This window comes from Procambarus clarkii, chromosome 10 (genome assembly GCF_040958095.1).
Source record: "Procambarus clarkii isolate CNS0578487 chromosome 10, FALCON_Pclarkii_2.0, whole genome shotgun sequence".
NCBI lineage: Eukaryota > Metazoa > Arthropoda > Malacostraca > Decapoda > Cambaridae > Procambarus > Procambarus clarkii.
The window spans coordinates 53,851,341-53,875,942 of record NC_091159.1 but is presented as its reverse complement, the minus strand read 5'-3'; the positions used below and the strand labels follow the sequence as shown (position 1 = coordinate 53,875,942).

General features: G+C 37.2%; 1 protein-coding gene across 2 annotated transcripts in view; it reads left to right on the top strand.

Moving 5' to 3' along the window:
* LOC123774846 (uncharacterized) overlaps positions 1 to 21,800 on the top strand; it is a 36,554-nt gene extending 14,754 nt beyond the window's left edge. The window contains exons 8-18 of one of the 2 annotated variants that reach the window (XM_045769508.2): positions 1,887 to 2,147; positions 2,379 to 2,429; positions 3,370 to 3,516; positions 9,179 to 9,271; positions 10,979 to 11,089; positions 11,773 to 11,882; positions 12,109 to 12,350; positions 14,416 to 14,546; positions 14,782 to 14,931; positions 15,186 to 15,296; positions 16,318 to 21,800. In XM_045769508.2, coding sequence (XP_045625464.2) covers positions 1,887 to 2,147; positions 2,379 to 2,429; positions 3,370 to 3,516; positions 9,179 to 9,271; positions 10,979 to 11,089; positions 11,773 to 11,882; positions 12,109 to 12,350; positions 14,416 to 14,546; positions 14,782 to 14,931; positions 15,186 to 15,296; positions 16,318 to 16,350 — 1,440 coding nt within the window. In that variant the 3' untranslated portion in view covers positions 16,351 to 21,800. The remainder of the gene's footprint in view (positions 1 to 1,886; positions 2,148 to 2,378; positions 2,430 to 3,369; positions 3,517 to 9,178; positions 9,272 to 10,978; positions 11,090 to 11,772; positions 11,883 to 12,108; positions 12,351 to 14,415; positions 14,547 to 14,781; positions 14,932 to 15,185; positions 15,297 to 16,317) is intronic. The other variant, XM_045769516.2, reaches the window with a different exon arrangement.
* Positions 21,801 to 24,602: the final 2,802 nt, after the last annotated feature.

Sequence of the window (24,602 nt, the reverse complement as noted above, 5' to 3'; positions counted from 1 at the left end):
GTATGAGTCACAGCCTGGTTGATCAGGTATCCTTTGGAGGTGCTTATCCAGTTCTCTCTTGAACACTGTGAGGGGATTGCCAGTTATGCCCCTTATGTGTAGCGGAAGCGTGTTGAACAGTCTCGGGCCTCTGATGTTAATGCATTTGTGGGACTGCCACAAATGCTTTGCAAGTGCTGTGGTACAATAAGGTGGTGGTAGTTATGTTGCTGAGTCTGTGAGGTGTTCCGAGAGATCTAATTATCTTTAAAAGCTATTTGTCTAAAATAATTTCATGCCCTCTGATCAAGTGCTTCCCTACTCTATGAAAGTCACAAAACGAAAATGTTGATTTTGGAGGATAATAGTATCCAGTATTTAGGATAAGAATGGTGTTGGAATCAGGATTTGTATTTTGGTGAATCACTTGGAAGGTATTGTAAAAACACCTACTGTTCACTTAATATATTCAATATGTGATACGATAAAATAATAAGTTTATTAGTAATTTTATATTTTAATAACTTTGTAGTAAATGGCACTCTTGCCTCGGTGGGTAGGGAGGCATCATCCCGGAAAAGATAGAGGAGCATTCCATGTTTCCATTTCCATTTTCTAATTCACTTTAATCCAGTTCAGTATTTTTGTAGTATATACTGCTTGCTTTTCCATCATGTAACTCCTCCTTTGTGTGGGACTATCAAGTGCTTTTTAATACGCCATGAAAAGATAATGTCTTCTCACATATCTCACCTGTGGTATCTTAGTGTCTTAGTGGCGCCTTGTCGTTGAACTCGGTGAGCTTTGTGTGGCATGCCTTGGCCCTTTTAAACCCACGCTGTCTCTTGGTTTCAAACTTAGTCTTCTTAAAGATGTTCGATTATCCTCTTATCCTCTCTGGTATTTTTCATGGGATACATGTCACTGATGTAGTTTTTAAAGTTTTAAGGCTACATATGTCTTGTTTCTTCAATAAGCAGACAATACTTGATGTCTCCCTGGTTTTCAGAAGTTGCCCTGTTCACTCCCAACACATTATACACTTTAGGCAAGAGTTACATATTATCTCTGCTGCCTCTTACAATGTTAGGGAAAAAATTTGGTTTGTTTATATAGATTTGCTTATGTCTAATTCTTCTGGGTATTTCTTGACCACCTGTCCATCATCACTTGTACCAGCCCACGACTATGGCTTGAAGTTGAAGATCTCCTGGAATATCCTGTTGGATTTTTTGCAATACTCCTTGTCAATTTCTTTAAGGATGTTTCCATCTTTTTATTCTATATGTTTTTATAGTAACTTAATTCTTTTTTGTGTTGATTTTTGTATTACAGTATAGCCATTTAATTACTTTGGCTAATATATTACTTTTGCCACTCATTTGTAAACTACATCTCAACTTCTCCTTTGACTGTAGTGCACTCATTTCTGGCTCTTTTTAGTGCCTCAGTACTCTGCTGTCTGTATTTTTTTTATTTTTTAAGCCTTGTTGTTTCTGTCCTTTACTTCCTGGACAGAATCATGGGCTTAGTTTGTTGAATCATGGGCTTATCTTGCCCGTGATTCCTCCATTTGTCATCCTTCCATTTCTCTTATTTTCCCTTTGAATTTCTTAGTGTTTCATTCTCCTGTAGTTCTGTCTTCATGTTGATCTATTAAACATCCTGCTTCAACTCTACTGTATAGTCAAATTACAAAACTGTTCAAAGGCACTGGCACCAAACAGTTCCTTTTAACTTACACTCTCCATATCCCCTTCAATGCAAGTTAGCAACATATATAATATTGATGTATGGATCCTTTGGTACTTTATTAGCTTAAATGTTTAAATTAGACTTGGAGTAAAATGTTATTTCATGTATTCATTATTATGCTGAATAACTTACTATAAATTTTCTTTCTTCAGTCTCATGCTGATGGCACCCTCAACTATCAATATGTACCTGATAAATACAAGTGTAATTATTGTGATCATGCCTTTGCACGGAGAGCCCAGTTGCGACAACACGAAGAATATAAGCATGGTGTTCGGAATTTGCACGGGTCACGTGTATTATCGGGGTCTGGACCTCGGACTGTGGCAATTAGTAATAATCTGCTTCGTAAGAGAAAGATTGGGAATGTCCGCATCATTCAGTTACCAAATGGAGATAGAACTTTTCAGGAGGTATATGGCATTTATAATCATAAATAATAATTTTGTACTGAAAGTTTTTATTTAATTGGTATACTATACCTGTACTTATCAAATATTTATGATTAACCTTGAATATATAAATTATGTACATAGTACTATGCAATTATTAATTTTGTCTTGGAAAGTTGTACATTTAAACATTTCTAGATTCTTATGGCTAATAATGCTTGTATATTGACATTTGATTTTTTCTAAATTCAGATAGGAACCGAGCCACTAATAAAACACAAGAAGATGAAGCACAAGTCACACGTAAGTGCTTTACTGTGGGAAAAAAGTATTGGTCCCTGTTTTGGTATACAATAATTCAGATGCATTTATGAATTTTTTATAATAGAAAATAAATTTATATTATTAGATAGTATGTTTCTTAGCCTTAGCTGTTCATAAAGGCAATGTTGTATAATCAATACTCTTCATTCTTCTCTCTAAGGGCTGGTATTTGTTTGGTTAGGAATTAATTTAGATTCTGGATATCATACGTGTTGGGGCCAATTAACGTGAACGATTTAAAAGTGGATTTTTTCCGAGCTTAAAAACTTGATCGGGCTCTCTTCGGGACGGCTAAATTTACGACTGATCTGTATTGCCATCACAACTCTTGAATTGTGATTGTATGGTAAATGTCATAAGGTGGTTGGGGGTCGATCCCACAAATCCCTCTTTAAGTATGATGATTAGCTTCATTTGCAACAACCAATGACTCCTATGAAGTCTGAAATGAGAGTTTGAGTGTCCATAGTACTGTATGTTTACCAACAGATTTCTCGGCTGTTGTCGATGTTGAATGCACACTGATAACATTAATTCAACATCGATAACATTACTTGAGCATGTTTTGCCCACTGGGAAAGAAGACAAGAGGGATTAAGTTGGAGAGAAGTGGGAGAGGGAGGGAGTGAGTTAGAATGGGAAGGAGGGAGGGATAATGGAAGACAGACCTGGGCACTGCCAGTTTCCCCATCTAGTAATCTTCAATAGTTTTTAATATGAATAGAAGATTCTTCGGGAATGTGGATCTACTTAAGAAAGCTACATTTAACAATATGGGATACTAATTCAAGTAAACATAGTTCAATTTGCACATCTTGAATTTTGGATGATTAATAATTTCTTTGCTAGCTGGTAATGCTTAAACTGATATTCTTTCCATTTTTTTGTTTTATTCACTAATGATTATTTGATGTTTCAGGTGAAAAGTGGTATTTTAATAGAACCAATAGACACTAAGGCGATGCATCGCGCTCTGGCTGCTGGAAGAACTCCGTTTGCTTTGCTGAAACCAACCAAAGGAGTTCCTGTAGTTGTCAAAGTGCAGTTTGCCTTAGGAAGTAAGCATGTAAGTTTTAAACAAATTTTGTGTGTAAAAATAATAAAGAAATGTTTTCAAAATTTGATTTAGTTTTATATTAAACTTAAATGTGAAGAAAACAAGTTTATTCAGACATGCCTTTTACTGCAGGCTTATAAACCACCATATAAAGAATTTTACTGTAAACTTGTAAACTACTATACAAAAACAGGTAATTACTGTAAATTTGTGGACCACCATACAAGAACAAGAATCTAATGTAAACTTGTAATGCACCATAATAGATGAGCCTTTTTTGTTGATTTATTAATGATCATGTGAGAATAAGCGTCTTTATTTTGTTTGTAACTGTAAACTTAAGAAGTTAGCTCCAAGAGAAATGTCATGTGCAGTAGAAGTGTGTTCTGGTTGGTATTGATATATATTTTTATTTGTTAAATAAGGAAAGCCTTTTAAATGGCTGTTTAATTAATGTTGTTGACATGTATTACTAAATTTGTACATAGGGTTAAGATGACAAGGTAACTGTAGACAGACTTATAAAGTAAAGTGGGTGAAGTGTGTGTGTGTGGTTGTGTTTGTCATATGTTCGTGCTGAGGATGATTATATAGAAGATAGAAACGATGTTGATATATCGGGAATATATATATATATATATATGTGACACCACGGCTTACGAATGCCCCTATTTATGAACTTTCGGGTTACAATCCCAAAAGTTAATTTTTCTTTGTAAAATGTGAAATGTGTAAGCCGAGGCAAAGCTTGGCTTATGAGCGTTGCCTCGGATAACGTAGTTTGTCGATACGCGTATGGGTGACCTAGCACGTGGTTCCTGGTGGCACTGTCACCCGTGCTTCAGTTTACCAGTGCCTCCCGCTTAGTGACAATTGCGCATGAATTCTTTGTAAAGAATTTCATTTTTTTTTTTTTTTTTTTTTTTTTCTTTGTGTTTTGAACATAAAAGTAACTATATATCATGCCATGGGTCCCAAGAAAGTCAATGGTAAGGTTCAACCTAAGAAAACACATGTGAGGATGACCATTAAGGAAAACAAGATATCATTCATAAACATGAAAATGGTACACAGTTTAACTAGCTAGGCAGTATAACAAATCTTCAGGGGAGGAGGAGGCAGTAGAGGGTGTCCCTTCCTCATTAATTAAGAAAATGTGTGCAGTATGGGAAGAACTGCAAAGTTTTGCTGAAAAGACTCAACCAAATAAAGCTTTAGCAAGCTGTTGCATTGACCTTATTAATGACAATGTGATGTCTTGCTACAGACAAGTGTTAAAATGTAGGGGAAAAACAAATGTCTTTAGACAGATTCTTAGTAAGACAAGCAAGCAGTGAGCCACAACCAGTTTCTATTGGTATGCCTACAAAACGTAGGAGAGAGAGAGAGAGTACTCCCGAGAAGGCATCAGTGCCTGTTGTTATAATGGAAGGGGACTCCCCTTCTAAACAGTAACACCTCTCCTCCTCCCCCCCTCCTCACCATCTTCCATAGGCCAACAAGTCATCAATAAAGGTAAGCTATAACTTGTACATTCTTTAGTACTAAATAATTGTGTGAATTAGGTATGAAAAGTATTTTTAAGTTAATATTTTTGGAAGTGTGGAACGGATTAATTCAATTTACATTATTTCTTATGGGAAAATTTGTTTCGGGTTGCGAATTTTCGGGTTACGAACCATCTCTGGGAACGGATTAAATTTGTAAATGGAGGAGCCACTGTATATATAGGTGACCCTTGTGTGAAAGGTGTATTTAGAGGTTAAAAAATTCCCGACTCTCATCACTTACATTTATTGTGTTAAATTTGAAATGATTATGTGCAAAATTTCCAGTACAGTATTAACACTTTGGCGTACCCCGCGCGCCACCCTTCAACTCTGCGATATGGGACCCAGGGTGTCACGGGAGCGCGCGTTAATTCTGAAAAGTGTATACTCTCTTCAACTTGTCACCTTAATTCTCGTCCTACGAGATTAAATTTGGTATCATTGTGTTCGCAATGGAATTCTCTACAGCACTAAATGCATATAAACTCCAAAAGCCCGGCTAATTACCCGCAGCAAACAGAGAAAGTGCGAATGAGTTACCCAGAAGTGCGCAAACGCGATAAAATGTTTTCACTATTTTCACTCTTGTCACCTCAATTTTTGTCCTAGGTCTTTCATTTTGGTCTCAATGGGTTCGCAATAGAATTCTCTAGAGGAACATTAGCATATAAAATAAAAAACCTGGTCACGCTCCAACCGCCGACGAGTTGAAGACGGGCCACACGTTAGCCGCGAGTGAGTGCTCAGATGCCTTCCAGCTACACTCCCAATTCCCTTCCTTTTCAAGCCTTTCTTTCGCAATTTTCTTCCTGGAAAGGCCTTGTTCATGATCACTATCCATCGTGGAGTAAGCATAGATAGTTTCTAAAGCCGCAGTAAGAAATATAGCCACGGAAAATAGGCGAAATGTTCACACGTTTGAGATGTGAGGGGAGGAGACATTGGTCACAACAGTGGAGCGAAAACAATGGGCCGACGGCGTGTGCCAAGCCACCTGAGGGCCACGAGGCTCAACAAAGAAAATGGGTAGACATCGGCGCACATTTTAATACCAGTCCCCAAAAAATTGGATAAAAACCTGATTTTTGGCGATTATTTAAAGTGGATGACGCAATGCTGCATCATCCCCGGTATTACCGCCAGTAAATGGATGACGCGATGCTGCGTCATGCCCGGGCGAAAGTGTTAATGTGTATTTGGAGGTCGCTCTGCTGAGTTTTCACCCAATAGATACCCGTGCCTGGCAGGTTCTGACAATGGTATCCAATTGTTGAGAGTTACATGTAGACCAGTTTCTTCCTTTCAGTTTTGTCTGGTGTTTGTTAGTGTGTTGTTCAGGCGGGTAGGATATTCTGTAATAACTATTGCTGGTATGCAACAACGTGAAGAAGGAACTGCAATCATATACAGTATAGCCACTTCTTGTTTGACATGATCGTTGATAATCTTTAGACCTCCCACCTCCCAATCTGAGGCTTTCTAATGGTGCTCATTTCCCACCAGTCGTCTGGGTCCCTGAGCAGAAAACCACAGAACAGGCTCAAATGCTCAAACAAAATCATTGAATTGCTGGTCAACTCCATCATCAAATACTGGAGGTGGATGACAGGTTTCTTTGTTGTGACCTGCATGAGTGTTTGTGTATTAGAGGAAGGTGGTCATGGGATGCAAATCATTGTATGTAGCTGTTGCAATCAAGGAAGACATCATCCATCCCTGTTGGATTGAAAATACAGTGTAGCAAGATCTGCCGGGAATAAAGCCCTTGTAATGAGTTTTAATTGACTGGAGAACATCCACATGTTGAGAGTCTAGAGGACTGCAGTATTCAGTTCTTGGTTGTCCTTTCTCAAGTTGGGTTCATATTTCAACATGAAATCTGCACCTCATCAAGCCCCCCCAAAAATTTAAAAAGTACAGAAGTTTGCAAAAAGTAGAATTAAACGGCCTAATGTATGAGGATAGGTTAGTACTAAATCTTACAACCATACAGCAAAAAAAAAAAAAAAAAAAGAGAGAATATGATAACTACATACAGGTACGTGACACTGAGGAGAATAGATAATGTGGACAAGGATGGCTCCTTTAAATTGAAAGATAACAGGACAATAAAATTCGTGGAAACTGCAAAGACAATTGTGTCCATTATGAAGAAATACTTGCCTTGTGCCCTTTGCAAGATTGTAGAAGTCATTTCCTCCACATCGTGAATAGCAGATATGACAACTTCAATGTCTCGAGATTAAATGTGTCGAATACAAAAGGTTAGTAGGCTGAGCAATAAAAGATCTAGATCTCGCTGCCCTGTAGTCATTGTAAGATTAGTACAGCTGATGAGGTGGAGGATGTTCTGCTCTAGTTTCCAAACACATGTAAGTGACCATGTTTCAGAAGCAATCTGGGGCATACCAAGAACCTGACTGACCCCCTCCCCTTCTTCTTCAGATATGATAATGAGAAGGCAGTTTACATGCTCCATCATTATCACATCATTCACAAACTTTCCGTCCCAGTGAATGACAAGAGGGACAAACAAACACCAAGGATTAATTTATCCTTCAAGTTCTTGGTAAATTGGATTCGATGTCATTCACTTTGTTGATGAATTGATATTCAGTTGATGTTTGTATTGCCACTTCATAGGCAAGGCCTACTACTGAATCTGTAACCAGTAGTGATGAGGATCAATTTGGCTCACTTTAGTTGGGAGCGAGTTCTTCCCACTGTGCTGATTGCCTGTTTCTTCTTTACTTGATTAGTGCTAGATGATGAAAAAGAAAAAGACCTGCTATTAGGTGCTTCCAGTTCATCATGGTCATCTTCGTGTCATCTCTACTCAATATGAGCCCTATTTTTCATCTGTATCTCCTTTACATCCAAGACTGAAAAAAGCCTAAGGCACTGCAGTGTCTTCTTTTTAGGAAGGAGAAAAGCTCTGTCCTCCGGAATCTCAGTGAGCTTCAATGTATCTGCCCAAGTAATGTCAAGGGTTTCTCCAACTTGTGAAGCAACTCCTACCTCTTCTGACCATTCATTATTTGGTCCCTGTGCTTCTTAGCACCTTCCACTCCTTGAACAGCTTTTCCAGCTTCTCAATGAAGTGCTGTGATACCTAACTGGGTTATGGGACTTCTTCCAGGCCGCCATCACTTTCTGGATTGCTTGTGAGGCTGCAGTGTGGGTGACTTTCTTCTTGGTGCTGTGGATATCAAAGAAGAGTACAAACATCTGGTGTTTAAGGGCAATTTTTCTCCACATAGCTCACACACAAAAATCAAACAGGTAAATTAGCATTTGGTTAGGCTGATGGAAACTTTGGGTTATCCACACTGTATACTATATTGCTGCATTATCCATAGTCGTATGATAGGCAAACATTTAGCAGGCAACGGTGACCTCTAAATTCTTCTAAGCCCTTGAACTTAAAAGTTACCAGGACAAATTTTGCAACTACAAGCATTAAAACAAATTGTGTGTTTTGATTGTATGACACATAGTGAAGTTGACAACGAATTATAACAGGCATTCAAAAGTGATTAGATGTTGGGGGAGGGGGGAATTAGGAACTCTAGGAAAATTGGAGGAAATTTCTATAAGGTTTACTGTGATACAAATGAATGAATGAATGAGTGGCTGGATTTGAGGCAGAGTTGACAGTTATAGCAGTTTGTGAAGTTTACTGACGATAATGAAAAAGGAGACTAATAGGATTTGAGCTATATAATTAGGTTTTTGAGGATACACCGTTAAATAAATAAATAAACGAACAAAAATGGTTAGGGCATGAAGTGGCCATGTTGGAAAATGTGACAATTGTTAAAATTGCACGTGAACAAGGTAGTGAATTGGGGAGAGGAATGTGGGGTCGATGAATTGGTGTGTGACGGCAACCAAGAAAAAAAAGGAAGGATAATAGGGATTGAAAATGTGAAGAGAGTTTAATATGAGTTCTTTGAAACTTGAAAGTAAAATGAATGTTTACATCTGTAAGGATATGGAGTTGTCTGCTTCAGCACTGTATAACTTTGTTGGCTTTAGGAAAATATTTGTTTTAGTTGTATGATGTATATAGATAAGGATTTATTACTGTATTTACCCTAATTTAAATGTTTATCTTTCAGATGCTTGTGCCAGCCAGTGCTAATGAGCTGAGAAATGCTGGCAAATTTACAGTGTCCAGTCAACAGTGTGGCACAAAGGCTGTTCAGATTAAGGTACAGTATTTGAGATTCTTGTATCTATTGCTTGTCAGATCAGAGGTGACTTTTTCTCCCCTCTGTATGGAGAATAATGAAGAGGACTGAAGTAGATTGTAGTGAGGAGAACATGTAGAAAGATGAAGTGGGGTTGGAGTGAGGTGACTGGGAGGGACTTAGCACAAGGATGCTGCTGGAGGTGTTGATCAGGTTCACTGACCGATTGATTAACATTGCTCATTTAATGAGAGAAGAAGGATGATTAAGCTGCATGCAGACGATGAGTCACAATAACATGGCTGAATAAATCCACAAGGGCCGTCATGAGGGTTTGAACTTACGTCCGGGATGATCCCAGATGCTGCCTTGGTTGACTAGGCCACGACTTGGTAAAAACAATTGCAACCGGGAATTCCACCGACTTCACACGGGTCCTGCACCCCTCTCAGAGACACAAACCAGGGTTTTACACAATTTCCCCATGCACTCGGGCTCTGCCAACAAGTTGTTCTACCTCTTCGCCCTCCCTTAATTACACACAGAAATCACAATAGCTTGATGTATCAAATGAATAAATGCACAAGGGACTGTCGACTAAGGCAGTGTCTGGGATCATCCCGGGCATAAGTTCGAACCCTCATCACGGCCCTTGTGGATTTATTCATTTGATGCATCACGCTATTGATACATGGCTGAAGATATGATGACCAAACCACAATTCAGAAGATGGAGAAATGACGACGTTTCTGTTCGTCTTGGACCATTATCAAGCTGTGTGATGATCTGATGATGGTCCAGCAGACCGAAACGCCGTCGTTTCTCCATCTTTTGAGTTGTGGTTTGGTCATCATTAAGCTGCATGATGCAAGTGTAATGGGTTTCCTGGATGAACATCAAATATTAGAGAAAATAAGAAAAGTTGTAGATAAAATCAAGAAGGAAATGTAATTATGATCAGCAGTGTATAGTTGATACAAGGAATGCTTTGATGTGCAATGTACTGTAATATTCAAAATATATTAAAAAGATGTTTATACGTTAATTCCATTGAGATTTAGAGGGTGATAAACACACAGGGAGATAGCTTTCCCCACTAGATGTGTAGATCCAATATCAATTAATTCATATACAAAATTAATCCTAAAACAATTTGTTTAAGGTGAGGACCCTTGAATGTTTCCCAAGTCAGATAAAATTCTTGGTTCACATAGGACTCTCACTCCCCACTATGGTCTTATTGACCTTGTCTTCCCATCACCACTGCCCTTCCTTTGTGACTAGTAGTTTTGCAGATGGTCTTATCATGATTAAGGATAAGAGATGGTCAACATTTTTACTGCATTAATTTTTAATTTTTTTAATAATTTTTTTATTGTATCAATCACACATACCATATACTGTACTGTAGTTACAATAACTGATTGACCACATTATGTATAGCCTGCACTATTCACATTTATTTCACACACACAATTTCCTTTCATTTCCATCACCATACTTGTACTTCTGTCCACTTTTATTTCTTTTGTCTGACAACAATAAAAGTTTTGACTATTGGTAGTCACTCATAAATATCTTATTACTGAAAGAACTTTATCATCTGCTTATATCAAGTTTAACAAATATTTGACATTATCTTGATCCACTAGGTTTATATCTTTCTAATAAATTCTTCTCTTGACCTTTGTCATGTATTTCCTTACTGTAAGTACTTGATTTTTGCAGGTTCCCGTTGTGGCCACTGTGGTTCAGCGCATCGATGGTGACGGCCAGGTCCACATGGATATTGAAGCCCCTGCAGAGGATGACGATAGTGATATCTTGACTAAGCAAGAGGTAACTTTCCTGCATATTACTGTTATGTATATTAACTAATATTGTTTCTCGCATGTAATGTATTGTACAACCTTGATTCAATGATCTGTATGGGAAGAACCCAATTTATTGCAGTGAGGGATTTGTTGCAACTGTAGCTGCCTTCAGATGCCCTATGGGCTAATTTTACATAGCAAAATTTTCTAAAAACAATATGCTCGGTGGCTTTCCCATGGCTCCAACTATTTCTTGTAATGTTGCCTCCATCTGTGAACTCGGTCCCAACATTATAAGAAAATCCACACAAGCCCCACTTCAGCGAACTTGCTCTCTCTCTCTCTCTCTCTCTCTTTTTTTTATATATATAAATCAGGTGAGTAAATCCGGTGTGGAAAGTGTATTCAAACCAGAGTCACTGAATCGAGGTCCCACTGTAAATAATTTCATTTGTTACAAAATGTCAGGATAGTGATTTCATCAGAACTTTACTTATAAAGAGGTTTGTATGGTTTAAATAGGGTTTGAAATGTAGTTAAAAATGATTAACTATCATAAATGTTTAAAAGCTATGTTCACCTACATATTATGGTATCCTATGTGTGTTTCCTTATTCTGTCTTAAAAATAGTCTTCTGTTTCATAATGATATTTGATGTTTGAAAGCTGCACAAACTAAATTGATGATAAATGTTGTTTACTTTGCAGGAGCTCGACTCCAAATCATTACCCTCGCCTGGTACCTCGGGTATCACTGTTGCTGATGACGATGTGCATGTTAATGAACCACTCGTCATTAATCCCGGTGTCATCAGACAGTAAGTCCTCCATGTAGTTGTGGTGGAGCACTTTGTCTAAGCAGATTGGTTTTTGAGTTTATATTTATATATTTTGTTGTTATTTGGGACAATTATTGGTTTTCTGTATACTGTACCGTTAATACAAATATCTATTGGGAAGATTCGAGTTCAAATACTCTAATAGACATGTATTTTTTGATTATGGATGAATGTTTCTGGTTGTAACATATGCACCATATTTCAGATCTATCACAGAGCCAGTTATGGAAGGTGAGGAAGATGATGAACATTCTATAGATGCATCAATGCATCATGCAGATGAAGGAATAATCATTGGTACAGTGGGTGGAGGCGAGCCTATGAGCTATGCTATTGATCAGGATGCTGCTATTACTGCTGCAGCTACAGACGAAAATGAAGGACTCAATTCTGTTGATCTTCTGGCGACTGCTGTGAACCTTGTGTCCCAAGCTCAGATGTCAAAAGGTACAGGATTCATAAGCATAATAATGTATTGAAAATTTTTTTTTTGTTTAACCTAAATTTGATATACAGTGTATTCTCACTGAAATGGATAAATTTGTACTGGATGCAACTGAAATGCATGGAGAGCATTTGGAATGCTGCATACACAGAGACCAAAACATGATTTACAGCCTCTTACAGAAAATGGAAGGTCGAAAAGGGAAAGGACATAGAATGTGACACCACATCCATAAGAGATGCTAACAACTTGGAGAAAGCCTTGGCAACCAAAAAGGGCAGAGAACAGAGAGTTGAAGAGCTGCCATACCCCAGCCCGTCCTCCTAAGGTTTCCCAACGTCAAGAAACGATCAATTTAAAGTGTCCTCTCCTAACCTAAAAGGGGCTTGACTACTGAGTGGACAGCGCTTAGGATTCATAGTCCTGAGGTTTCGGGTTCGATCCGTGGTGGAGGCGTAAACAACTGGGCAGAGTTTCTTTCACCCTGATGCCCCCGTTACCTAGCAATAAATAGGTACCTGGGAGTTAGACAGCTGCTATGGGCCACTTCCTGTGGGTGTGCAACAAAAAGGAGGCCTGGTCGAGCACTGGGCCACGAGGACGCTAAGCCCCGAAATCATCTCAAGATAACTTAGCAGAGGACCCTAAACAGAAAACGGGACATTTATGTCACTTTCAAGAGCCACTTCCATTTTCTAGTATGACAATTTTTGGCCTTGTGTAATGCATAGGAGCGAAAAGAGACGTTTTTTGTAGGAGGACAGGTTGCATATCCAGGGAAGCAAACTGACTGTAACTGAACAGTGAAATTGTCTTGTCACTAAAAACCACAACACATTGGTCGAATGGGATTCTGCCTTGAAGTCCACTTCGACCATAAGCTGAGGGCAAGAGAAAAACTAGACATAATACTACAAAGATTCAGGACAAGGCAGGAGCATACAGGATGCTGTTTAGGAAGGCATAAGAGATTCCTTAGCCACAAACATCAGGAAATGCTCCTTTTCAGAATTGATAAACTCCAGAATTAGTAATTTCCTTCAAGAACTATAGGTTTTCTGCTGCCAGCTAAATGGAGATAGAAAACTGCTATCACACCCAGGAAGCATCAGAGGAGCCAAACTGAGATTACTGTCTAGTTTAGACATGCAAGCCCTCTACCTTGCAGCAGGCTTCTAGTTAGTCCCTGACTAATCAAGCTATTGTGGATATGTGGACCTATGGGCCACTCTCAGCAACAGCCTGTTGGACCAAGTTATCACAAGGCAAACCTGGCCATAGGTTGGGCTTTGGGAGTAGAACTCTCAGAAATATAGAACCCACATCAAATACTCTTACCGTATTTTTTTTTTTATACTACTCTTACAACTTTTGAGCTCTACCTGGCCCTCTATATATTTACCTTGTTTATCTGAGTGGCTATTCAAAAGATCCCAGTCATAAGTTATTCCTACTGGCAAATGATAGTCTGTGGATGCTGGCTAGGTTCAAGTTTGTGGTCAACGAAACAAAATTGCAGCTGTCTCCCCGAGGTTGTGCTATGCTGGTTTATTTCCCATTTTCACCTGGCCATTGAGAAGTGCTCTTTGCTCTGTCAGGAGCTTGTGTGTTACCTGGGCCCACTGAAGGAAAGGAAAATTGCTGATGATCTAGTGCAAGAGACTGACTAGATAAATTTTAGTGCCATGTGGAGAAGGGATATACTGTACAAAGAGTGGTTAGTAATGGTAAGCTTGTGTGTGTGTGGTGTTGCACCTTAGGGCATCCAGCTTGGGAAAAAAAAGATATCTCAAGTTAAAACTAAGTGTGGATGTGCAGGTTGGTGCCAATAATCAGACAAATTTATCTGGATCGATATGTAAGGAAAAAAAGTGACTGAAAATAATGTAATTGCCTGTATTGTATTTGAAATGATTTGAAGGTTTATTAAAGTTAAAAAAAAAGAGCACTTGAAATATTTACTAAAATTGTTCATTGTGATTTGTATTTTGATGAAATAGTTGACACATGGTGTAATAAACAAGAATGATTTTCATAATTTTAATACTTGCATGGGGTTGCCCACAGATGGAATGGCCAGCATGGAAGGCATCCAGTACTTGCGGCAGATGAATTTAGGAGAGTATGAAGTAGTTCCACCAGACCATGCTCAGGCAACACACGTTATGAACCAACATGGCCACATTGAGCAAATCAAGGTACATGCTCTTCTCAATGGTAGTTGTACAAAATTTTATTATTTAAATTTCTCTATTAATAAAATTGAAGTACTGTACAGTGTATTGTCTAGAAATCTTACCGTCTCCCCAAATATGTAGCTGTTCCTTACCCCACCCCCTTTATTTTTTTTCTTCTCTCTGAACTGAGTTTAGGATTTTATCATGTACCATACTACTTTAATCACACTACTCCTGTATTACCGGAACTCTGCAGATGGTGGACGAGAGCAGTGCAGTGACGATGGAACAAGCCAATATATCTGCTTTGATGGATGCTTTGCAAAATGCTGGTTACCACTTGGGCACTGGGAACCAACAGATCATTATTAATGCTGATGGCAATGCTATGGTCGTGGATCAGCAGGTAAGCACACCAAGAGACACAGTGCTTGTGATTAGTTATAATCTTTAATTTAATTTGATCTTTCTTCTCTTGTTTGTTGGTTATTGAGATCAGGAGAAAACTCTTACAGTATGTAAGTTGTTTATGTGCAAAATAATGGTGCTTAATAACATGACCTACTCGCTTTACATCCTATTGTACTTTGATGTTGTCAGTTAAACATCGAGTTATTTACGTAAATGTTAATCTTATGCTGAGTATATGATCTCGTACAGCAGGTACAGATGGTTATAGATGGAGATATGGAAGGTGTGATATCATCGGATGGGGTTGTGAGCGAGGCTGTTGACCCATCGGTTAATCTGGTTGTCCATGAAGTGCCCGAGGTGAGGAGAGAGAGAATTCATATTTACTGTGTTTATACTGTATTTTTGGTGTAATTTGTATTTGAGGTTTTTTAAGTATATTTGTTCCTTATGTCTTATGATTTTACACAATCTGCCTAACATACAGTATCTGCTTTCTACTTCACTGGTCACTCATCTATATGCACTAACCCCTTTGACCATGTGCCTTACTGTATTATCCGGCATATAAGAGATACCTAATTTAAAAGGATAGTTTCAGTTTGTTTCATCATACATTTATTGAAGAGAGATTTTCAAGTGATTTTATGAGGATAAAATATATGATTTGTATGCATGTTATCACAGTATATATTTGGTGGTGGAGCTAAGATATACCTCCTGTCTGCTGACAAATATGGTATGTACACAATATTTTCTCATAAATGCTGAACATTTCACATTCTGAACATGTATCTTACTTATCCATATATAGCTCCCTATTACACTTACTCGGTGCCCATTCATTTAATTTCATCTTGTACATGTTGGGGCTTTTGGAGAATTGATGGTTGTTATTCACAATCTTGGAATCTTACTGTACATAACTAAGCTCAAAATTGGTACATAACTAAGTTCAGGGAGGCTTCCCAAGTAAGGTTTACTGTATAACATTTTTGTGATCATATTAGTCTTAAAATTTTATATAAAGAAGTTTCACATTAGACTTAACCAAACTTTAGTGTAATTATCTTCTGCATCAGCACTTGTTAATTCCCTCTTATCCACTTCAATCAATTTTGAGAACAATTTTATTTTCTTATTTTTTTAAATATTAACTTATATTTCACTATTATTCCCCCTCTCTCTTTTCTTGGAAGATCTCTAATTTACTTTTCTATGTTTTTTTGCAGTATCATTTGGTTTATTTAGTTACATAGCCTTCCCGGTTTGGTGCCTTCTTTTGATAATTACTCACTTGGTTTATTTAGCATGAATATTTTCTAAGAAAATGAAATAAAATAAAAATAAATACATGATTTGTTATAATTATCGTTTGCAGAGTATTGAGAGTGACAGTGAGGTGGCGAGCTGAGGATAATGCTACCGCAAGAGGGTCAAGTCATACAATACATCTTCCCTAGCCATAGGGGGATCTTCAGTGTCTTTGCAGTACACTTTGGATGGTATTGGTTGGAAAGAAATGCACGTTTGAATACATTCAGGTTGGGGTGCACCGATGGCAACCAATAATACATATAAAAAGTCGGCGACAAGTACTGTATCAGGATTCGTATTTCTTGTTACCGATTGATAAGACCTATATTATGTTTGTGGTCTGCTATATTAGTAGATTAAATTACATCATAATGTAGTTGTCTTGAGTGATAATTATAAATGGCTTTAAAATTGTTTTGACACTGTAACAATAAGATAATACAACTTAAGTAAAAATATTGATTAGAAATGTATTATAGTAACAGCTGGAAATAATTCCAATGAATGCTTAAGGTCCAGAAAGTAAGAAAATTTTGTTTTCATTGGTAATAAAGTTGTTTTGCCAAAATAAAAATATTGTTTTTTTGGGAATAAGGGAATAATGTGAAAAATTGCAAGTGCCTTCAAACTCTTGGAGTGTGTCCTATTGTTCTGTTAGGAAGTGTGTTTTGTTACTGTAAATAGGTGTACTTTTGTTGACAGGAAGGCTGTCATGACAATGCTATTTAAGTTGTGTGTTTAATTATTAGAGAAAGGAAAATTGGTGGACCTCAAAGATTTTAGGGATTAGCTTATTTGTAATTAGATACGAATATACCGTACATTTATGCACGAGCATAAACATAGTGGATTAGACAAACATGACTCATTATTTACATTATTATAGCCCCCCCACACATCTTCGTTATTCACATACACTCTAATTCCTGCACGTGGTAAGAAACATTCACTATTATTTGAGTAGTTTAGATGACATTGGGTTTGTTTGTGCCTTGATTAGTACCTCACTATATTGTATGGTCTTTATCCTGACTGGGACATAGTAAAGAGGGCAGAGCATCAACACAATGGGTATTTGCACCTTGGGTTATGTGTGATGTTGCACGGTAGTGATATCGGGAAGTTGATATTATTCAGTATTAAATAGGAAAGTATTTGATTTGTTACTAACAGTGTTGAGCTGTGAACAAGATGGTGGGTTCTCTTAGCAGTCTTTTGTCAGTAGCATCATCCCAATCCTGTGATTATTTAGTTACCTGCAATGTCATATTCTTCCTTTTCTCTTCACATCTTCATTAGTAATGAGAAAATCAGTTGGAGTACTGAGGTGACTGAAACAAAGGATCAGGGTACTCCCTGCCGCGCACCTTACCCCCGTATGTGGTATAAGTTTTACAACCTGGGACTCTGCTGAATTCACTGGAAGTCTGGAGGCTCCTACTGAAGCCAGTCCAAGTTTTGCAATGATGTCTAGGTTAGGTTAGGTTAGGTTTCGATCTACACATTCGCCTGAAATTTGGATAGAAACTCCCCTGCGTCTTGTACTTTGGCTGACTGTCATCTATCACTATACACACACAACCTGATAATGTATTATGGAAATGGAAATTTCCTTATGGAAATAATATGGAAGTATTTCCTTATGGAAATACTTGGCCATCTGTATTGGCCACCCTGCCACTGGTAATTTTGTTTCATCATGCGTTTGCTTGTACCAATGCCAACACTTAACACTTTAAACTTTAGCTTGACAAAATTATATTTTTAACCTACTAAATATAAGTGGTGTGGCTTTGTTGACTTCAGATTTTGTTCGTGATCATCTTAGGAATGCCAGATTTCACTTCTCTTAAACTTCACTTTCTGCTTAAAAGTCACCACAACATATTTCCTCTTGGGTTTGCTTGTTGTTGTTAAGATTTGGTACTTGGAACAAAAAGTTCCAAGTAGTACGGGCTATGGTGAGCCCATTATGGACTATAGTCTTGGGGGTTTGCTGTTAGTTGATGTCTTGGCTGTCATCTTGCATACATTTTTTGAAAGCCAAGGTGGCAAGATGTTTCATATTTGCTGTTAATATCTTTCCTCCCTAACAATTTTATTTAAGTTCCCATACAGAAACAACAGACTTTGGTCAGGGTGGTGCACTCTGAGCTTGGTGGTGACACAATCGGTTGCCTGGTAAAACTAATTTTAACTTCTTGTAACTTTTTGTTACAAAAAGTTAATCTTTGTAACTTTTGGTTGTCTTATGTACCGACTCCTGCCCTATTTTCCTCTTGTCCCATCCACTCCATATCTTTCTCTAACTCTCTTACACATGCATGCATCCCCAGGATGCAGCCTGTAGCACCTTTTTAACAGGGACATCAGGTGAAAGAAACTGCCCATTTGCTCCTTCCTCAGCTGGGAATTAAACCCAGGGCCTTAAGAATATGACCCCTGAGCTCTGTCTTTTTTCTTGGCTGCAAAGCTGTGTGTATTTAGTGATATATTTTCGTGAATAGTTAATATCTATGGTCTATACTGTGTCACAGTGGGAATTGGGCAAGCATTGAAGAGCCATAAAATTTTGTTTTGTGCCTCAGACCCAAATCCTAAAATACTGGAAATAATTCTGTACTACTGCAATATGTACTAGAAATTTATAACATTAATGCAAAATAAAATAAACATTTTGAATTTTGGGGGCATTGAATGGTTCATGGCCCCAGAGCTTTGCCCTGGGTCAAAATTTCAGTATTATATTTACCTCTACTGGAATTGTGGGTTGGTGTACAATTAAGAAAATGTCTTAAAATATATTTAGGTGAATGATTTAGTGTAAGTTCTTTGTGATATAGTGTATACTAATTGTTATTGGATGGGTTTATGTAACATCAATCTTTTCATTAATGTGAATGCTTTCTTATATAGGTTAACATACAAGGAAATGGATTGCATTGACAATAAATTGAACTTTGGGTTTAGACATTTCTCTTAAGTTTGTCGAGATTTTTGCCTACATGGCATCTTTTAAGTATGAAAAATTCCTTTCTCTGATTTATTCTGATGGGAGCCTTTTGTCATGAAGTGTGCCAGGTTTCCTTATCATTGACCATCTTCACTTGTATATAATTAGAATGCCAAAAAGTGATCCACATGTGCATGCAGTAAACATTGATTTACTTGTTTCAAGTAAGTTGTGTTGTGGTATTTGTTGTTTAAGCCAGTATTAGTTGGCCAGATTAATTTTGAACATGCTAAATGTATTATGATGTAATTCCAGTGTTATGCATATAACTTGCTGTCTTTTCCTCTGAAGTTTTGTGTTGACCGAGGCGCATTTTGGGTGCCCTGCTTCTGCTCGGGTACAAAACATTCCGCATACTTTCATGTAAATTGTTCTTCAGTCGCTTTCTGAAAGTTAATGCAGTGTATCTTGGTATGTACTGTTCTTGCATTGTCTTTCAAGGTACCTTCTTTGTATTTAAATTTTATTTTCATCTCTTATATGCATCTTATGAATTTACTACTCAATGCTAATCAGTCAAGCATAAAATGCTTGAGGATTAATGTTGAGTTGGTCTTGAGCTTGTACGCTCTTACTTGATGATTGCATTTGAGGCATTGGTGATCCACTAGATTGGTCAGAAAGTTCAAACATCCTTGGCCCAGAGTATTTACTCACAGCATCAATACATAACACCCTCCCTCTCTTGTCTGTTATCAGGGGAAAGCACCAAGTCATTACAACTATATAACACTTGGAAGGGAGTCAAGATAAGGATTTGGGATGGGACGGGGGAGGGGGGAATGGTGCCCAACCACTTCGACGGTCGGGAATTGAACACCGACTGTCGCTCTACCGTCCAACCCAAGTGGTTGAGCGACAGACAGAGAAAATACCAATAAATTTTGGGTCAATTTACAGTATCAAATGTTAATAACCAAGAAATAATAACTGTTCAAAGCCCTCTGATAGTTTTGAATGTTAAAGGTGTGACTTATACTTTTGTTCTTTTAAAGGTCTGTAGCAAATACAGTTTGATTTCCAAATTTCAGAGTTGTGATAACTTTTGAAGTTATAAGAAATGAGTCTTTGGATGGTATTATAGATGTCTTATAATATCAGAATTTGCAATACTGTACTGTAATTTAATTCAGGCTGTGCCGTGGCTTTTATGCTGGTTACATCTATACAGCATTTATTATTAGGCTCGTTCATATGCCTACAGGACAATTATTATATATTTTTAGCATGAATTTGAATACATTATTTGCCATTTTATATGTACAGTATTTTGTTGTAATAAAACATTCATTAATGTTTCACGGTACTATATTCCCAAAATCCAAGGCCTTGGATTGTGAAATTAATTTAATACTTCACATTCGGCTATAAAATAGCCCATTTGCATGAATTCATATGCAGTACTGTACATGGAATGGTAATTTTAATGTAGAGCCCTCAGGATATTTTGGAATGCCAAGTGTCTGATTCAAGACTACATTAGAAATGCTGTTTGTGAGTAATTGGAGATATTTCATCTTCATGCTAATAGGAAACATGTTAGCGAGTAGTGAATGTACTCGCCCCAATTTCTGTCTGTAGGCGTGGTATCATTTGCATATAATCTAAAATTGTGTTGTAAAATTAATTAAATCTCAACCATGGTGCATTTTACTCCTGACATTTGACCTAGTGACTTACACCATGTAAAGTTTGAGTTAAACTGATATAGAAATCAGGGACACTACTCCATAGTATATTAAATTATAGGAATGCAAAGATTGAAAGATTGGATTTTCATTTATATTAAATTTTTTTTTTATAAAAACGTTTAGAAAGATTCTGATGACTAGCTTTACAAGTATTATTGCTTGAATTAAATTAAATAGTGCACGAGGATTAAATTATCGAAGTTCTTATGATTAAAGTGATAAACACATTTCTCAAATACATAGATTGTGAGGTGAAGGACCTCACACATTTGTAACTGTGCACACTTTGCAATTTACTTGTGTGTAGCTATTTTTTTTTTTTATTTTTGTGTTGCGTGAAGATAAATGAGACTGAAGGTTATAATTTCAGTGTGAAACCGTTTCTATATTTTATTTCATAGCATATAATTCTTTTTGTGCTTTGAGTAACAACTTAAACTGGTGTGGTACAGTTTATTCTTGTTGTAACAACTGCTGTACATTGATAATACAGTGTTACAATGAAGAGTTGTATATAAAGATGCTATTTTTTAATAATATTTCTTGTGTGATGTTTGACAAGATTTCTTCTTGTGTATATGTTACTTGTGATTGTCAGTAACATTAACTTATATCTGGTACTAGTTCTTTGGCCAAAGCATTAATTGATAAGACCTTAAGTACCTGATAATAGTTCTTAGTGCTGCTCAAGTTCAAAGTTCTGCTGGCAGTTCCTGTATTTTATTTTTCTTTAACTGTACTGAATAGGATTGGAATGTGTTTAATTGGATTTGCTTGAAAGTGTGGTTGCCTTGTAGTGTACAATGGTGCAAAGAAGTTGTTGAATGAAGTTGGGTAAGAAAATTAATGTTTTATTATCCTTTCCTTTGTAAATACAAGTCTTCCCTGCTTGGTGACTTCCTTTGATAATTATTTGCTTTCTCATTGTACATTTGAGTTGGTGAACTTTTATGTTAAATAATATATTTTGTGCTCATGTTATTTATCATCTTTATGCCGGTGACAAAAAACAATGACTGCTTAAATTGTGAAGGTACATTGCAAGTCTGTATCATTAAAGTTAGGAAGCTTGTAAATTGGAGAAGAATGATTTTATTTGCATATTTATCAGCCAGACAGATTTTAAACAAGTGATTGTTTTTAGATTTCTTTCCAAAATTTGCTGTTAAAGAGTGGTCTAAATACTTTAATAATCCTGGGCAAGATTAACCCAACCCACACAGGTAGAGAAGGGAAAGTGAGTTTAAAAAGGAAAGGCTTTCCTTTCTAACTTATAATCCCTTTCTTTATTTTTGTCCTTCCCTGACAAACAGTTATTTTGTCAGTTTGATGTAGTACTTTGTGGAACAATGCTCATTAATGCAGAAATTTAGATGATGAGATGGAGAGAGATGGATAGTTAACTGTGTTCCATAACACTATTTCTCAATGACCATCTTTGAGCCATCAAAACCGAAATGGGAGATTTATTAGTCTGCATACTGTTAACCTGTATTCGGGCAACATATTCATTTGATGGGAAGGAAGCCTGCCCTAGATACACCATGTGATTATTTCGGAACTCGTCGTCCCCGCGGCCCGGTCTCCCAACTAGGCCTCCAAATACTGCTCAGTACATTCAGGAGTGAGTACTGCTAAGTATTCATTCCTTTCAAAGCAAGAGATTTCTGAATACCTAGAGATATAGCTGGCAGGCATAGACACAAAAAAACACTTAAATCATTAATTTGGTTGGAGACGAATTTTGTGTACTGTATATATTTATTTTTATTTATTTATACAATATATACAAGAGTTCATACATTTTTGTACACAACTAGCACGCATAGCGTTTCGGGCAAAATATATATTATATAATATATTACTATTTAATTATATAATATATAACGGTGCTACAGGGTGCCGGTAGTACAGTTGGACTCGTTCTTGATGCATAATCGAAAATTCCGGGCGGGACTGAAATGAATAAGCACATTTCACTTAATGCCTCTGTTCACCTAGGAGTGAGTCAGCTTGTTGCATCCTGGGTGGGTCAGTAATTCGGGCTCGGGTTGGGGGGTGGGGGCGGGACCTCGATACAGAGCCAAAACAGGTATGAATACACCCCTGGCTTCATGTCCCCAACACAATAAATTATTTAAATTATATACATATTAGGTTGTATTTGTCAATGGTATCAAAAGTTCTTCGTGAGTTAATGAAGCCTTAATTATAGCAGAACAAGTTCGCCAGTTCTAATATGTAATATATGCTCTTGGGATTTTAAAGTCGTTATGAAGTTTCTATAGTTACTACCTTTACTATATTTTGTATAAAATGTATAAGTTAAAAATGAGTCTATTCTTATGTTAGAGTTGGTGGGAAGGAGAGAGTAATTTTTTGATGTAGCCTATGGTGCTATTATTTTTTATATATATATTTCAAGTAGGCCTACGCGAGGGCAAGCTTGAGATTCAAGTGATTAATTGATATATAGCCTATGTAATATACGTTTATGTTACGTTGTTGGGTTGATTAGATACACAGTGTTTAGTGAGTTTCATATTTATTTAGTAGTCCTGGATACAGCAGTGTCGTAGACGTTGAGATGAAGCCTGAAGCAGAGCAGAGAGCTGAGTGAGGCCGGAGTCGTGGAGCTCTATGTTGGAGGGCGTGCGGCTTAATTGGGAATAGTGAGTGTCTGAACTCGGGAGCGAGAGCGTGGCGGCTCGATGCGGTCGTAGTCTGCAGTCTGCTCTGTGTCGAAGTTGTAGCGTCTTGGGTCGATTAGAACTGTACACGCCGAGTGCTACATAGTTGACTGGAAATTGTCCTCTTCGCTATTCATCAAATCGCTTGTTTATATGGTGATTACACCTCAGCTTCCTCCAACAAGATGAGAAGAGTATTACCTGTAATTGGGGAAAAGATTGTAGCTTCTGTAATTAGTGCTAATTAGTTATGCTATTATGATAATGAGATAATAGAGCGAGTATAAGATTAACTCGCTACACCTACATCACCCCAAAATCCTTCCTTTATTCATATTTCCATTCTATAATTAATAACGCAATACACAACAATTGCAGTAGTATGGATGTGCTTAATTACAACCAATAACAAATTTAAGAACCCTTGACAAATATTCATTTCCATGATCTTACTCGCGATGTAATACAATATGAAATGGGGAATGTTGTTATCCCGATTTTATATATTTGACCGACAAGAATAACCCACAAACACTTGACGGGAAAATAAACCTGCAGTTTATTTTCAATTGCAATTTAAGCATTGTTAAATCTTTCATATAACAGGTTTCTAATTTGGGGAACAAACTTTGCCATCCTACTATCAAATTGCATTGTTCGGGCTGTACATAATTCACATTTATTGTAAAAAGCCTCGATTTTTCAAAATGATTGAAAAATCCGTTTCCTAATAAATTCTTAAATTCAAATATCATTAGATAAAATATTCAGTGACTCAAAGAATGTCAATATAGTCAGATACACATGTATTTGTACCCGGTATTGGCATGATAAATATACTAAAGGGATCACCACCCCGTGACGTCCCAGAGCGGTGTGGTGATACTAGGATCCTAGTACTATAGTACTAGGATTTAGTTCCTAGCCGACACACACAGCACCGCTCCTGTGCCAG